The sequence below is a fragment of the Rutidosis leptorrhynchoides genome, chromosome 8 (genome assembly GCF_046630445.1).
Source record: "Rutidosis leptorrhynchoides isolate AG116_Rl617_1_P2 chromosome 8, CSIRO_AGI_Rlap_v1, whole genome shotgun sequence".
Lineage (NCBI taxonomy): Eukaryota > Viridiplantae > Streptophyta > Magnoliopsida > Asterales > Asteraceae > Rutidosis > Rutidosis leptorrhynchoides.
The window spans coordinates 50,946,250-50,960,675 of record NC_092340.1 but is presented as its reverse complement, the minus strand read 5'-3'; the positions used below and the strand labels follow the sequence as shown (position 1 = coordinate 50,960,675).

The 14,426-nt window shown below is 33.5% G+C and overlaps 2 protein-coding genes across 2 annotated transcripts; one reads left to right on the top strand and one right to left on the bottom strand.

Moving 5' to 3' along the window:
* The first annotated feature begins 9,001 nt into the window (after positions 1–9,001).
* On the top strand, positions 9,002–11,658 carry LOC139863396 (uncharacterized). The gene is made up of 5 exons (XM_071852032.1): positions 9,002–9,199; positions 9,313–9,484; positions 9,575–9,659; positions 9,757–9,918; positions 11,595–11,658. The coding sequence occupies exons 1-5, from the start codon at positions 9,002–9,004 to the stop codon at positions 11,656–11,658; spliced, it is 681 nt and encodes a 226-aa protein (XP_071708133.1).
* Positions 11,659–12,757: 1,099 nt separating this feature from the next.
* On the bottom strand, positions 12,758–14,131 carry LOC139863395 (F-box/kelch-repeat protein At3g06240-like). Its single transcript, XM_071852031.1, has 2 exons — positions 13,127–14,131; positions 12,758–12,832 (listed from the first exon to the last, which is right to left on the bottom strand). Exons 1-2 carry the CDS (start codon positions 14,129–14,131, stop codon positions 12,758–12,760), a joined length of 1,080 nt encoding a protein of 359 aa, XP_071708132.1.
* Positions 14,132–14,426: the final 295 nt, after the last annotated feature.

Below are 14,426 nucleotides of genomic sequence, written 5' to 3'. Positions count from 1 at the left end.
AGGGGTGAGGATTTCATTTGTAGAGTGTGAAGTAAGTTGTGAGAGTTGTGAGGAAGTTGTGAAAAGAGTGAGTTGAGAAGTAGAGAAGAAGTAAGAAGTGAGAAGAGTGTGAGTAGAGAAGAAAAACTTGTAAGTAAGTAATATTGTAATTGTATTTTGTATTAATAAAAGTGTTCTTTGTTAAGTTTCCCGGTTAAGCTTTAGTTTGTGTTTAAGTTCTTAGTGCACTTGTGTTGTTCTTATTATATGGTCGGCTCTGCCGCCTAAGTGATACATGGTCGGTTATACCGCCTAAATGATATATGGTCGACACTGTCGCCTAAGTACTATTGTGCACTAAGAATTCATAAAATTAAAGGCTAATCAACGTCAAAGTGTTGGTGTAGTGAGTCTAGTATAGTCTAGATCCTCTATAGTGGGTGTGTTGGGCTCGTCGAAGCTTCCAACAACTGCCACATCATTGTGTATAAAAAATGTGTAAAATATTTGTGTGAGAATAGCATTTATAAAAAAAAAATTTTGATTATTCTAGTTTTTTACATGTGTTTTAAGATGTTCAAATAAGTCTTGATCACTTTAAAGATGTTATGTCCTACCAGATCAGAATGATAATATGAAAATATTAACATATGACAATGTGAAGGCGAAAATATCGACGTTTAGTGGCGTGCATGGGTAGTAGTCCTGTTGTACTGGTAGGTGCGAATATGTGAGTTGACAAGAATACCCTGCGTTAATTATGGTAATATCCACACTAAAGGGGCAAGGCCGCAAGGGTCCACAATATGTTTCAATGTATGCATATTAGCATAGATAATTATATGCTCTTTTATCTAATCTTGCTAGATGCATTATCAATCACTAAAAACTACGAAGTATTTCCACAACATTAGTAACAATAAATTTTCATTCAATTGCTGAAAATTCGAATTGAAATCTAAAAGATAAGACCTAATCAAATACGGTTGCATATTTGAATTGCAACCGAAAATGGCCAAAAATAAAATCACATAAAAGAATGATATTGACAATAAATCATACCTATCAGGTTTTAAATATGCAAGGGTTTGACTGCAAATCACCAAAGAAACTAGATTTGGATCTAATTCTTGCCGTCCAAGAGGGTCTGAAGAATTAGGCAGACGAGAAAAAATGACACGTTGAGTTCAAGGGATAAGTAATGGTAAAAATTTTACTTCAATAATTCAAAATATTTAAGAAGGTACACAAGGGATTTATCCAGAGACACGATAGCCCTTTCCCGGTGATAGAACGTGATGGAAATGTATCTTATCAAGTTCAGTTACCACCGAGCTATTGGTTGAGTGGTAAAAGGTTTCAGTTGGTTCTGAAACTGTATGTTAGTTCATGAATGTAAGTCCCAAGTTCATTATGACGTATTCGTAGAGGTTAAGACTAGGTAAGTAATAAAGTAAGCGATTGTATACGTTTAAAGTTAACTTGCTTACTGTTGTTGTAACCGCACGGATGCAGATTGCATCCGTACGGGTACAAAGTGCAACCGCAAGGTTGCTCGTGCAAACTATATTTAAGGTTGACTTCGAGTAGATTGTTAGGGTTACGAATTCCAATCAATCCCAAGCCGTGTATTCGATATCCAGAAGGTCTAGCACTCTGTTGGTTTGATCTAAAACATCTAAAGTCGTTTATTAACATTAGATCATTGATTGTTCGAGTCTTTTTGATATAAAACCTAATATCGAGTAATTCCGCACTCGATATTGAAGATTAGATCGATTAATATCGTTTAATCGTTCCTACACTGTATCCTTGAAAAAATAGGTGCAGGTTCAAATTCTGGGGAGAGTTTTCTCCAAGATGTGCCTCTGATATCCTTGACTCTGTGCGGGTCAAGCAGTTAACATAAAGCATTTCGGATATGCTTTGCGCGATGGATGCGGGCAGTTTCTTCCTAACGGTTGTGGGGGTGGCAAATGAGAGTATTTGATGCCAAAATTGCCGTTCTAAAAAACATTACCGCCTAAGTTAAAGATCCATACAATCTTTCACGTAAGCTTTCTAAAACCTTATCATGGAGACGAGGAAGACTCGTAACAATGAGTGTCCATACTAACACTAATGGTGATTAGTTCGATTGTGAGGTTGAAGTTATCTTGTTGCATTGAAAGATGCGAAGATGAGGTCTCTCGAGCTATAAAGAATACCTAAACAAGGGGTGTAACTTACCCGATCGTGAAGCGAGCTGGGAGGCCAAAGACTTGTTGCAGTTCGTGGATAAGATCAAGAAAAATCGTGAGAGTGGCACGATGAGAACGTTACGAGCTTAGGTGGGAGAGAATGTCACAACCCACTAAGTTTGTGACCTAACCAATAAGTCTATGACCTAATATTGGGATTTCAACATAAATCAAGCAAGACCGAAGAACCCTATGAAAGCTCTTAGAATTCTCTTATAGTCTTATTGGTTCTTTTTTGAAATGGTATATAAGCTCTATGGATGTCTCCAGAAAAATGTACATATTTGAACATTCTGGTACTTTGATCATAACCATTGATTTAGTTTAATCTTAGCCATCCACTAAGTGGCAGTAGTAGTATATATAGGGGAGACCTCATTTGACATAAACTACCTCTAAGTTCATGTATTCTATCTTATAAAGTTCTATCAAACAATATAACTATTCTCTTTAATCTCACTTGTTCTCTATCGTGTTCTCTTTGAATATTTGTTGTTGGAAGGTCTGATCATGACTGACTTAGTAGAGATTAAGTGCCAACGCGAAGCTTATCGAGATAAATTCATGACAATAAGTTGTTTCGAGCTTTTGTCACAAGCAATACACATAATAAATTTACAAATAAACTAAATAAGCAGGTGGTCAGTCACGCGTTGCGACAGCCACTGCCCCAACCCGTACATATTGCTTTTTCTAGTACATAACTATATATTTCAATAAAAAAAAAGGTCAACGTTAATGAGCCTAACATATCTCAAGTGATAATAATTTGTTTCAACATATTAAACATCTCTTACAATTATGGACAAAACATATAGTATTTTATTTTGATTATATATTACTTCGTAACTAATTATATTTATGATGTAACTAATTAAAAATAATAATATATTATAGATCGAGATCTTAAAAAATACTGAGTCCATGTTGACTAGCATGAGTGCAACGAGGCCCATTCACTGTCTCGTTAAATTATTATATTATATTATTTTATATTTATATATTGTGAAGTCGCTTGTTTAATTTTGTTTAATAATTAATAATCAATTAAATGAATAATAATAATAATAATAATAATAATAATAATAATAATAATAATAATAATAATAATAATAATAATAATAATTAAATTAATAATAATAATAATAATAGCTACTCGCTAGGTAGTCGTTATTAATAAATTTTGACCGTTTAAAAAAATTACTCATATAATCTTTAATAATTAAAAATGATAAGTTTGATATTAAAGGGGCCATTTATGTAAATAAATTTCCGCTTTGTAACAAACTTCAACCGTCATTCCTCACGTTATAAGTTTTTTTCTCTCTAACATCCAACTCTAATTTTCACACAGTTTAAACCCTAATTTTCACACAGATTCAATTTTATTCATTGTCTTCTATCGTTACATAATGTCTGATACTATTAATGATCTCGATCTCACTCGTCGTCTGCAAAAAATTTATTCCTGGAGAATATAATGTTTGTATTCTTTCCTATTTTAGATGTTGTAACACATAAGCATAGTTTTGAAGATAGTTCATCACACATCGCTGTTCTTGATGGCGTTCTTGACGGTAATTTTGATCGAATGACTAAATATGTTATAATGGTGGTCCCTAACGGTAGAGAAACAGATTTGTTGTTCTCAACAGATATTAGAATGATTCAGTTACTGAAAAGAGTTGAATAGAATGATGTCAAGAGGCTAATAGTTGTAAGCAATTCAAAAAACGTGAATTCTATTTTTGATCCAGAATTTGATTTCGTGGGCAAAGCACGAATGTTATACATTGCATTGGCAGAAGTTGAACTAGCAACATTCTTGGATCAACATATGCCATATCCGATTGAACCAACGAACTTTGTAATGTATCATCATGTTCCGAATCCCAATCATGATACGTCTCATTTTAATCATGGTCAATATTACGAGTTCTTTAAACTTGTAACAAAGAATGAAACTGAAACATCGATGTGGTTTTAGTCTCGCGAGTTAAGATTTGCTTTATTGGACTGTAATATCAAATTAGGTAATAAAACTTTAAATTTTGGGGTGATTTTGGTCCCAATGGGGCGCGAAAATGACTGGAAATATGTTTTAAAGTTCGGTCCTGGTCACTTGAATCTGTTGAGAAAATACAGATTGGATAGACTTGTTATTGTAAGCAGCTTAGAGGTTGATTTTGGTGATCCATATGTTTCTTACGACTATACAAACAAGGCTAGATTTTGGGATATTGTTAAAGCGGAGGGTACTTTGAAGTCTTTATTGTTAGAGTGTGCACCTCGACCTTCATACGGTATAAAGTTCAATATATAGTAGAAGTTCAATGATGATTGAGCTTATTTCAAATAGGACACACCAATTCTCTTTGAAAATTGTTGGCTTTAGGTGTGCTTTATATACATCACGATGAATATCACATACCATAATGAACTAATAAGAGTTATAAAATCCGTTTACTATAAATGTCTAATGAAAGCTATGGAATGCAGAAGATGTCAATAAATAATTAATTAGTGTATTTGAGTTACTCCAAACTATTTATATGACAAAAAAAGTGTTATCTCTCTTTTCAAAGTGTCACTTGATTTCCACAAAATTTGTAATCGATTGTGTGGTTAAGAAACCAAATAAGTATTCATTTTATCTCATGTATATGTGATTAAAAAACGTAGAAAGATTATCAAGTGCCAGAACACCAAATTTATATATGAGACTGTAACATGACTATTCATAATAATTAATCTCATTGTTAAACTCAAATAAACACTATTAATATACATATACACAAAGTTATCCAAGCTAAAAGTAATTTAACCATATTAGTATCAATTATTATAAGGTTAATAATCATTATCATTTTTCTAAAGCTCGAGATTTAATGTATTGTAGATAGTTTGTATAGTTTATTTTAACCAATTTCATTATATACATGTATATTTATATGAAGTTAAATCATATTTAATAAACTATGGTAAGCATTTAATAGCCTAGGGTAAATCATATTTAATACATTTTTATTACTATCATAATGAATGGGTGAAGTTGTTAACCTTTTTACCTTAATAATAAATAACATAGGGTAAATGCAATGGAGTTAATGATGAATTATTTTTACCGGTGAAAAATAATATAATGGAAGGGTAATTGTGATGGAGTTAACAATATTTATTAAGGCCTATTTAATTTTTCAGGACTCAATTCTTATGTATACTAGGAGGCAATGCCCGTGCGTTGAACGCTTTTCTCAAATTTCATAATTTTGAAATTCGTGTTCCGAATGGTTAGAGTCATGGCGGGAGTTGGTTGAAAACATATTAACCTTGAATTAAAAGTTAATGTTGGTCCCATTATGCAAGTGGTCAAGTAGAATTTTGTGCATATGTGTTGTTTGCCACTATGGAAATCTGCACATTCCAGTCATATGTACTAACCATGAAACTATATATAAACAAAAGTTTACTAAAGGTGATTGAATGAGTTAACAAATGATGCCAAAATACACTATAAGACTTACATATTGTAGTATAATTCATGATATTAAAACACATATGACCTTTACAATTTACCATTAAATAATTGAATGTCTCTCTTTGTGACTTCATATGTGACAATAAGTATATATACATAATAATTGGAGTGCATAAACTTCTAAATATAAACATGAACCGTTACGTATTACTACACCACATAATATAAAACTTGTGAATAGAATAAAATTGGAGGTTCATAACATTGAATAACAATCATTTATTAATTATTATAATAAAGATATTTAACACCACCAAAAGTAGTAAACCTTATAAAATTTTCAATAACTGATATCTTTTTATTTTCCTTAATTTAACTTTAGTTATAAACATTCATTCATAATAAGTAATATTTATATGTCATAAATTATATGATTAGTTTTAATCTTTTGATTTTCCTTATTATAATTTTGTCATAAATTTAAAATTAAGCTATGATATAAATAATAACAATAGTTTCAAACTTTTTGTTTATAATATTTACATTGATAGATATCGTTGCATATATATATATATATATATATATATATATATATATATATATATATATATATATATATATAAGAAAATTAATTAAATAAACATTACACCTAATACTCATATAGTTATATAAATTATAACTAAAATGTAGTAATAATAAAAATAATAATCGTAATCATATTCATAATTATAATTATGAATTATAATCATAATAGTAAATCATAATCTTAATTATTAATCATATAAGTTATACAAATATACAATATAATAATCATAATATCATAATAGTAACATTAAAAAGAGATCTTCGGATGAATCGATCAAACATAGAGTCAACCACGTTCTTCTTGCCTTGTCCGCGGTTTACAATATTTTAAAATTGATGTTTCTTCCATACCTACAAAAACAAACATATATTATGTTTAATATATATATATATATATATATATATATATATATATATATATATATATATATCATTTCTTCTACTTTTATCTTAAAAAAAAGTGAGGATACAACATTAGTAATATGGTGTGCTCTTTTGTATGATTGATATGAAAAAATCAAATGGAGATGACATATTTATAGGCTAAAAAAATAACTTACGTTACTTAGAAGATGAAAGGTTTATATATTTATTGATCATTAATTACTTAAAATTTATTTATGAGCTTTATTTAATATGTCTTCATTTTTTTTTTTACATTTTTACCATAATAATTTTTAATCTTTTTACTAGTCTATTAAATTACGTGGATAAATTTTATTGAGTTAATCGTATTTAATACACCATACTTATGATTATAGGACTCAATTACTATAGATATAATATATATATATATATATATATATATATATATATATATATATATATATATATATATATATATATAAAATAATCAGTGGGTTGAATTTTGCTACTCTAATCCAGCAAGATTGTATTATGGGAACCACACCTTATGGTCTTCTCAAGGGGTGCAACAGGGTGATCCCCTTGGTCCGCTAATTTTTGCTTTGGTCTTACAACCCTTGATTTTTAAAATCAGAGATAATTTTGAGGTTTGTCTTCAGGCGTGGTATTTGGATGATGGCACTATTATTGGGGACACTTTGGTGGTGGGGAAGGTTTTGCATTTGATTATGGGGGATGGGCCTCGTTTTGGGCTTCATCTCAACGTTGAAAAAACAGAAATTTTCTGGCCTACAGAGGACCCTCGCAGCAGGCAAGTAGGTGTCTTTCCTCCTAATATTGCTCGACCTTTAAAGGGTGTTAAGTTGCTTGGGGCCCCCGCAAGTTCCGATCTTGGTTTTAGTAGTGAACTGGTGATGCAAAGGGTGACCAAGTCCATTGCGCTTATGGATAAGGTTGCTAAGCTTGATGATCCTCAGTGTGAATTGTTGTTGCTTAGGGCATGTACGGGAGTTTCTAAACTCTACTTTACCTTGCGTACTTGTCCTCCTAGTATATTTAAGGCGGCTCAACGCGCTTTCGATGGAGCCCTTCGATCTTCCTTGGAGCGTATTGTTACTGCTTCAGGGCCTGGGTTTGGTGATTGGCAGTGGCGGCTTGCCACCTTGCCATTTGCATTTGGAGGGCTTGGTGTTTATTCTGCGGGAGATGTTCGTCATTATGCTTTTCTGGCTTCTCGATTACAGTCTGCTGGGTTGCAGACCAAGCTCCTACGTCATGCGGGTATTGTTGGTCTTGGTCGTGCTTTTGAAGATGCATTGGGTCTGTTTAATAAAACGGTTGGGTTTGATATTTTAGGTAATCAGAGTGAGGTCGCTGCCCCCATACTCATGAAGAAATTGGCAGATGTTTATTTCACAAAGGTTACCGCTTCTGCAGAATCCACTTTTTCATTATCTCCCCGACAATCGGCCTTATGGAAATCGCAGCAGGGTGATCACACTCCTGCTTGGCTAAGGGCAGTCCCTATTTTGGGGTTGGGTCAGACGATGAACGCAAAGACTTACCGATGTGTGTTGTGCTACCGGTTGGGTGTTCCATTGTTCTCTATCTCGACGGCATGCTCTGCCTGTTCAAGGGTTTTTACTGGGGATATTTTCGGGGATCACGCGGTGTCTTGTGCTGGTATGGTGGGTATTAAGCATCGACATAATGTTGTTCGGGATTCCCTTGTTGATGTTTGTTATCGATCTGGGATTTCAGCGAGAAAGGAGGTTGACATTGGGTTGTCTGGAGGGAACGACAGGGCCCTCAGACCTGCAGATGTGTTACTTTATTCCTGGGATTGTGGTCGCGATGTTTGTGTTGACTTGACAGGGTCTTCTCCTTTGACACAGTCTGGGCTTTCTGACTTTGTCCCTGGACGTGCTGTGGTTGATGCGGCTCGTCGGAAGCGGGTCAAGTACGAATCTAGCTGTTAGGCGATTGGTTATGGTTTCATTCCTTTCTCATTTTCTTCCCTTGGGGAATTAGAAAAGGATGCTGTTTCTTTGCTAAAGCGGGTTCAGAAGAGTTCGATGGCGTAAGATATTGGTGCCGGTGCTGCTGCTCATATTTTTACTAGGATAGGTTTTGCTATTGCTAGAGGTGTGGGGGCTCAGATTGTCTCTAGGCTTCCCACTAATTTTTTGTAAGTTTTAATACTTTTAAGTTAATAATAATAATAATAATAATAATAATAATAATAATAATAATAATAATAATAATAATAATAATAATAATAATAATAGAAATCCAAACTCCTAGAAATAGGTGACGAACGGAAAATACACTCAGATCGTTCAAAGTTGTAATTATGTGGAGAACAGCTGTTGCACGTGCCGCCGGAGGTCTTCGTTCACCGTCAAGAACCATCATCCGTGCACTGCTCCACCGCTATTCGTCCGGCAGCAGCAACTCTTCACCTTCTACGGTGGTTAACTCAATGATCCTTCGTTCTATTAAAAAACACCATACTGTCTACTCTGAATTCTCCAAAATTGCCGCTCCCCCTGTACGTCACCCCCTATAGTCACAAGTACCTTTTTTTAAACCTTATGTGTAGGGTTTTAATGGGGTTTCTAAATTGTATCTACTATGATTTCCGATATGTTATTTTGTTCGCAGAAAGTGAGCCCACCTGCAGAATTTACAGTAGTGAAAACCGTGAAAGGTGCACTTGAAAGTGGTGGACCGGTTTTGAAATGGACGTATCAAGATGAGGAGATCAGTATATATGTACAGCGAATGGTTCTTCCTGGAGTTGATCCTGGTGAAATTGGTGAAGACGAAGATATCAGTTATCCATTGTTTCTTTATGCTGATATATCGAAACCTGGCCAAGATCATGTGTTGGAAGTTTTGTGTGAGTTGCATTGACATGCTTTAGGAATTCTTACGGTTTCGTTAAGACCTAAGCAAGAACCTTTAGTGCTTCTTGAAGGTCCATCTATGTATGATGGGTATATAATTGAGTAAGTCATTTCATATTGCAATTACTAGTATAATACAATAACTGTAATCAAATAACTATCCAAAAAATTAACTAATTTTTTTTTCCCAATTAACCAGAGACTTTGATGATAAAATGGGGGATGCATTTTTTGATTACATCGAAGAGAGAGGTATAACCGCTAGTCTATTTCCTTTCTTACACGCATGGCTTTACGATAAGGAAAACCGCAGACTTATGCATTGGTTCAAATCAGCTGGGACATGTGTTAAGAACAGCAAGTAAACATTAATCTTAATTTCACTTAATTTGTAGGCGGAACTTAAACATTTGTATTGGGAGGGCCAAGCAGATTAGCGAAATGTTATATGTCATTCTTGACCGATAGTAAACCCTTACAAGTGCACTTACGGGTGCTGTTTTAGCACAAAGTATAAAATTTAAAATTGTAACCCTCTGAGTTGTGAGTGTTTGTGATTTTGAATCAGCTAAATATGAGCCCGTATGAAAGAGATATGATCAAAACGGCGACAACTCGTAAATTCTGCGAGCCTTCACCATTTTGGTCATATTTCTTTCATACGGACTCCGATTTAGTTGATTCAAGTGCCCAGACGTTCGTAACTCAAAGGACTACAAATCCCAATACTTACCCAAATGTCTAGGCTGGCCATGGCCCTACTTTGTCCCTTCTAAATTCCGCCCTTGTTGTCAGCTAAATTTGAGACCTGTAACACCTGTTTTGTTCATTTATCGATGTCTCATGCTTCAAGCTTAGCGCATTCTAAATATATCAGTTCTTATTAAAAGCCAGGGTACCCTTTAATATCTTCTTCTTCATAATATGTTTTGCACTGAATTTCATAATATGAGTTCGTTTACCACATTATTATATTATATGCATTTTGTGATCATTGATTAATTTCTTCTATGATGCTACCTGTGTTGATTAGTTTAGTGAACTTTCAACTTCAAACGGAAAGTATAAGAGCTAAAACAAAGTGTAGTTACAAGATTTGACATTAAAAGGCATTCTATATGATTTTTTTATTTTTTTTTAAATTAAGATGGACTACGATTATGATATTGATGGGGGCCAGTTATACTTCCTCCATGCTTTCAAATCCTCCATGCTTTCAAAATGCCTTTTTTAAAAGTAAGAAAAAAAGATAAGTAATGTAGCTATAGAGAAAGTAATTAAACTTTAGTCTTTGTAATGGCAATCCTCCATCAAGTGTTATAAATTTATAATCATACTTGCTCAAAAAAAGTTGTTACTTTTCAAAATATAATAATTGTATGTTGTTCATATAAATTGATATTGAAGTAATGATCGTTTTAACTTCAGTCCCAAAGAAATATTTGAATCTGCTCAAATCTTTCATTTCAAATTCATATATTTTAAGATTTAGAAATTCATTTTTTAATTATCATGTCATCGACATAAATAATTAAACACGTTATTAGTTGACCATTTTATTTGAGAAATAAAGTATGGTCTTATTTACTTTGTTTAAAGCCATATTTTTTCACGGATAAGGTGAACTTTCCAAACCAGGCATGTGGGGATTACTTTAGACAATAGTCGCCAAACTTTCCTCTTTATAAAGTTGGTCGTGAATCTGGGAGGAAGACATTCTTCTCATCTAGTTGGTGAAGTGACGAGTCTTTATTCACTGCAATTGAGGAGATGACTCCAGTGGTGTCGATCTTCGCCACCAGTGAGAAACTTTGAGTATTTCATCCCATATATGTGAGTGTATCCCTTTGCAGCTTGTTGAGCTTTGTATCTTTCAATCGTGCCATCTTTGTATGTTTTATTGTAAATATCTAACGACTCCCTATAAGCTTCATTCTTTGGGAATGATACATTTTCCCCATGTATCATTTGTTTTGAGAGCTTCCATTGCTTTATTCCAGTTTTTTTTTTTTTTTTTTTTTTTTTTTTTTTTTTAAGGAGTTGTTCAACATTTGCTTGGATACGTTTCCAGATAAGGGAATCATTTCCAACCAACTCATAGTGTCATTAGAATCAATCTCTCCCTCATTTGTGTGTTAGGGGCTATAATGATGTCCGGTCTCAAGAAAGTCACAATTCATTATAGTGAACATGTGACGTTTTTACGGACTGTAACATCAACAGCCTTTCTGGTTAACCCATGCCCAACAGAACATCCATTTTTAGTTGAACTGGTTCATGGGGGTCAAACGGGTCAGATTTTTAAACGGGTCCAAACGGGTATCATCTAGCGAGTTCGGTTAGGTTCAAAATTACGAGAATCGATTAAAAAAGAAGTTAAGATTGCATTTGTGGCAGAAGTGAAAGTCAAAATCGAGTTGTTTCTACATTAGTTTTGTAGAGCGCTACCAACCCGTAGATAGATAATAGTTTTAAAGCGCGCTACCAATTCAGAGATAGACAAAACATGATTGCGGTTAACACAGTGGTTGTTTTTTACCGGATGAAATCGTTATGCGGTTTATCCAGGTTCGGAAGGGATTTAATAGTCACTGATACATTTGAATGAAAGCAAGGACCGATATTATTAACAGAGGATGATCTTAATGTAACAAATAAGTTGAATGATGACGAAGTAGCACAACAATTGCCTTGTGAACAAATTTTGAAGAAGATTACTACTAAAAACAACAAAGAACAATATTTCCACAAGTTAATCTATTCCTTCCAATAGATTGATTAAGCAAATAATGACAATATTCAACACGAAGATCTCAAAAAACATATGAGTTCACAGACACAACATAAAACTGAAATTGTTGATAAAATTATGAACATCAATACAAACTGAAACCCTAGGGCTTGAACAATTATCGACTGAGAACAGACCCTAATATACCACAAGTTACACAAAGGACCCTGCAGAAAGTAAAACTTACACGGAATGCAGCCCTTTCTCAATATAAAAAACAACACAGTTCGCAAATCAAACTACTTGGGTAGACTAAAAATAAACCAAAAACAAATGCAACAAACTGGAATCAATGCAAATTAGCATAGTATTCAAAGATATGTTCCATGAAGTTCCATCCTGCATTTCTCACATGATTAACACGTGATTAGTAAATTAGACTTTATACAACTTAAACAAAATTAAACCATTAATCTAATAAAGCTTCCTGCTGAAACACACAAATTGTCGATAGCCACACAAAAGCTTCCAAAAAATGCACAAACTGACAAAATACCATATATGATAGGTATACTATGCAGTAACAAAGACTTCACGGTATATTAATTTTGGATTGATTTAATGTTCAACCTAATTCATCAACTCAAATCTTTTCTTTTTATCAAATAAAACTACAAATCAAGCTAGCTAGTCATATATCATATCATATATAGTATTATAGTAAATGTCAAATAAAACATATATCCGATGGGGAAATCAAACTTTCCACATACTCGATCGATCGTAATCTGTTGAAGTCATCCCAAAATTCTATCTTCTTGAATGTATTATCGGTTACCAAATCGTCTACCATTTTGTGTGAACCTGTTATGGTATTGAAGATGACAAGTTGGTGTGAGCCATTAGTCAAAAGAATTTTCCCGTTACTCAAAATACACATAGGGTAGAATTCATTGATAAAATTGCCTTCCAATTCCAACCCGAATGTAAATGAAGTGGCTTTCAACCATGCTTGTTCTTTCATCACCCACATATCAAAACTAGTTTTATTATTCTTGTTGATCATGCAAAGGCGTCCATTTTGAGAACCCATAATTGTTCCCTTGTAACGACATGCATGGTTATAATTACATCCATTGGGTAGATATATCCTTGAAAACATCATCTCCTTAACGTTGAGAGCCAGGATTTCAAAATCGATAGAGTTAACCACAATTAACCAATACAAAAAACCATTTACAAACATACCCGTGTCGTTCCAAAACCAAAAATCTCGTCTTGGGTATAATTGTGGCTTGCTCCACAAACTAGTTTTAAGATCAAAGACATCATAAGTAATTTGATATGAACCGTTACAAATCGCAAACCTAACAATCTTGAAGTCGTCATAGCTAAATCCAAATACATACGAGTTCGAATATCCAAGAAAGTTTTTATTCATAACCAAAAGTTTCTTGGATGTAGAAGTTAGCGGATTGTATAGGTACATATGAGTACGTAAATAAGAATCACTAGTAAGAGACAAAATCACTAAGCCATTAAATGTTCCAATAATGGAGACTTTTGTACCTGTGTATGCGTGGAGATGAGTTTCGAGTTCTTGTGGAGGCTTAATCTTGAGTATTGAATAAGGGTTGTTGTCCTCTTCTTTGTCATCAAGTACAGCAAGGGGATATTGATTTGGAAGAAAAATCATTGGACGTGATCTCGAATTCATAAAATAAGGATCTGAAATAACACCATTCCATTGCTTTGATAGGCATCGCAAACGTAGTAAAGCTTTCCCAGGAAACCGTGAAAGTATGATTCGAAGAATTTCGTCAGGTATATGGACATGCCTCATACGTAATATATATTAAAATTAAGCTAGTATATATATATAGTAGAGGGATCAAATGAGAACATTTTAGGAATGAGAACCTTGAGAACTAGGTATTCGAGCAAAAAAAATTAGGCGGCCGAACAAAAAGTTGCCATAGTCGAGCAATTTTTATTTTTAGGGTTTAGATGCATTGTTTGCTTTTATGTAGAACATGATGTAGAACAGCATGTAGAACATGCTGTTCTACACTTGTTCTACATCAATTTCATCAAATTAAGTTAGGGTTTAGATTTAGGGTTTAGATTTTAGGGTTTAG

Coding starts and splice junctions, on each gene's coding strand:
- LOC139863396 (XM_071852032.1), top strand. CDS start 9,002: ATGTGGAGAACAGCTGTTGCACGTGCCGCCGGAGGTCTTCGTTCACCG. Junction 9,485..9,574: donor TGGTGAAGACGAAGATATCA/GTTATCCATTGT, acceptor GACATGCTTTAG/GAATTCTTACGGTTTCGTTA. Junction 9,660..9,756: donor TATGATGGGTATATAATTGA/GTAAGTCATTTC, acceptor CCAATTAACCAG/AGACTTTGATGATAAAATGG.
- LOC139863395 (XM_071852031.1), bottom strand. CDS start 14,131: ATGAGGCATGTCCATATACCTGACGAAATTCTTCGAATCATACTTTCA. Junction 12,833..13,126: donor ACAAAATGGTAGACGATTTG/GTAACCGATAAT, acceptor GTATTTTGTCAG/TTTGTGCATTTTTTGGAAGC.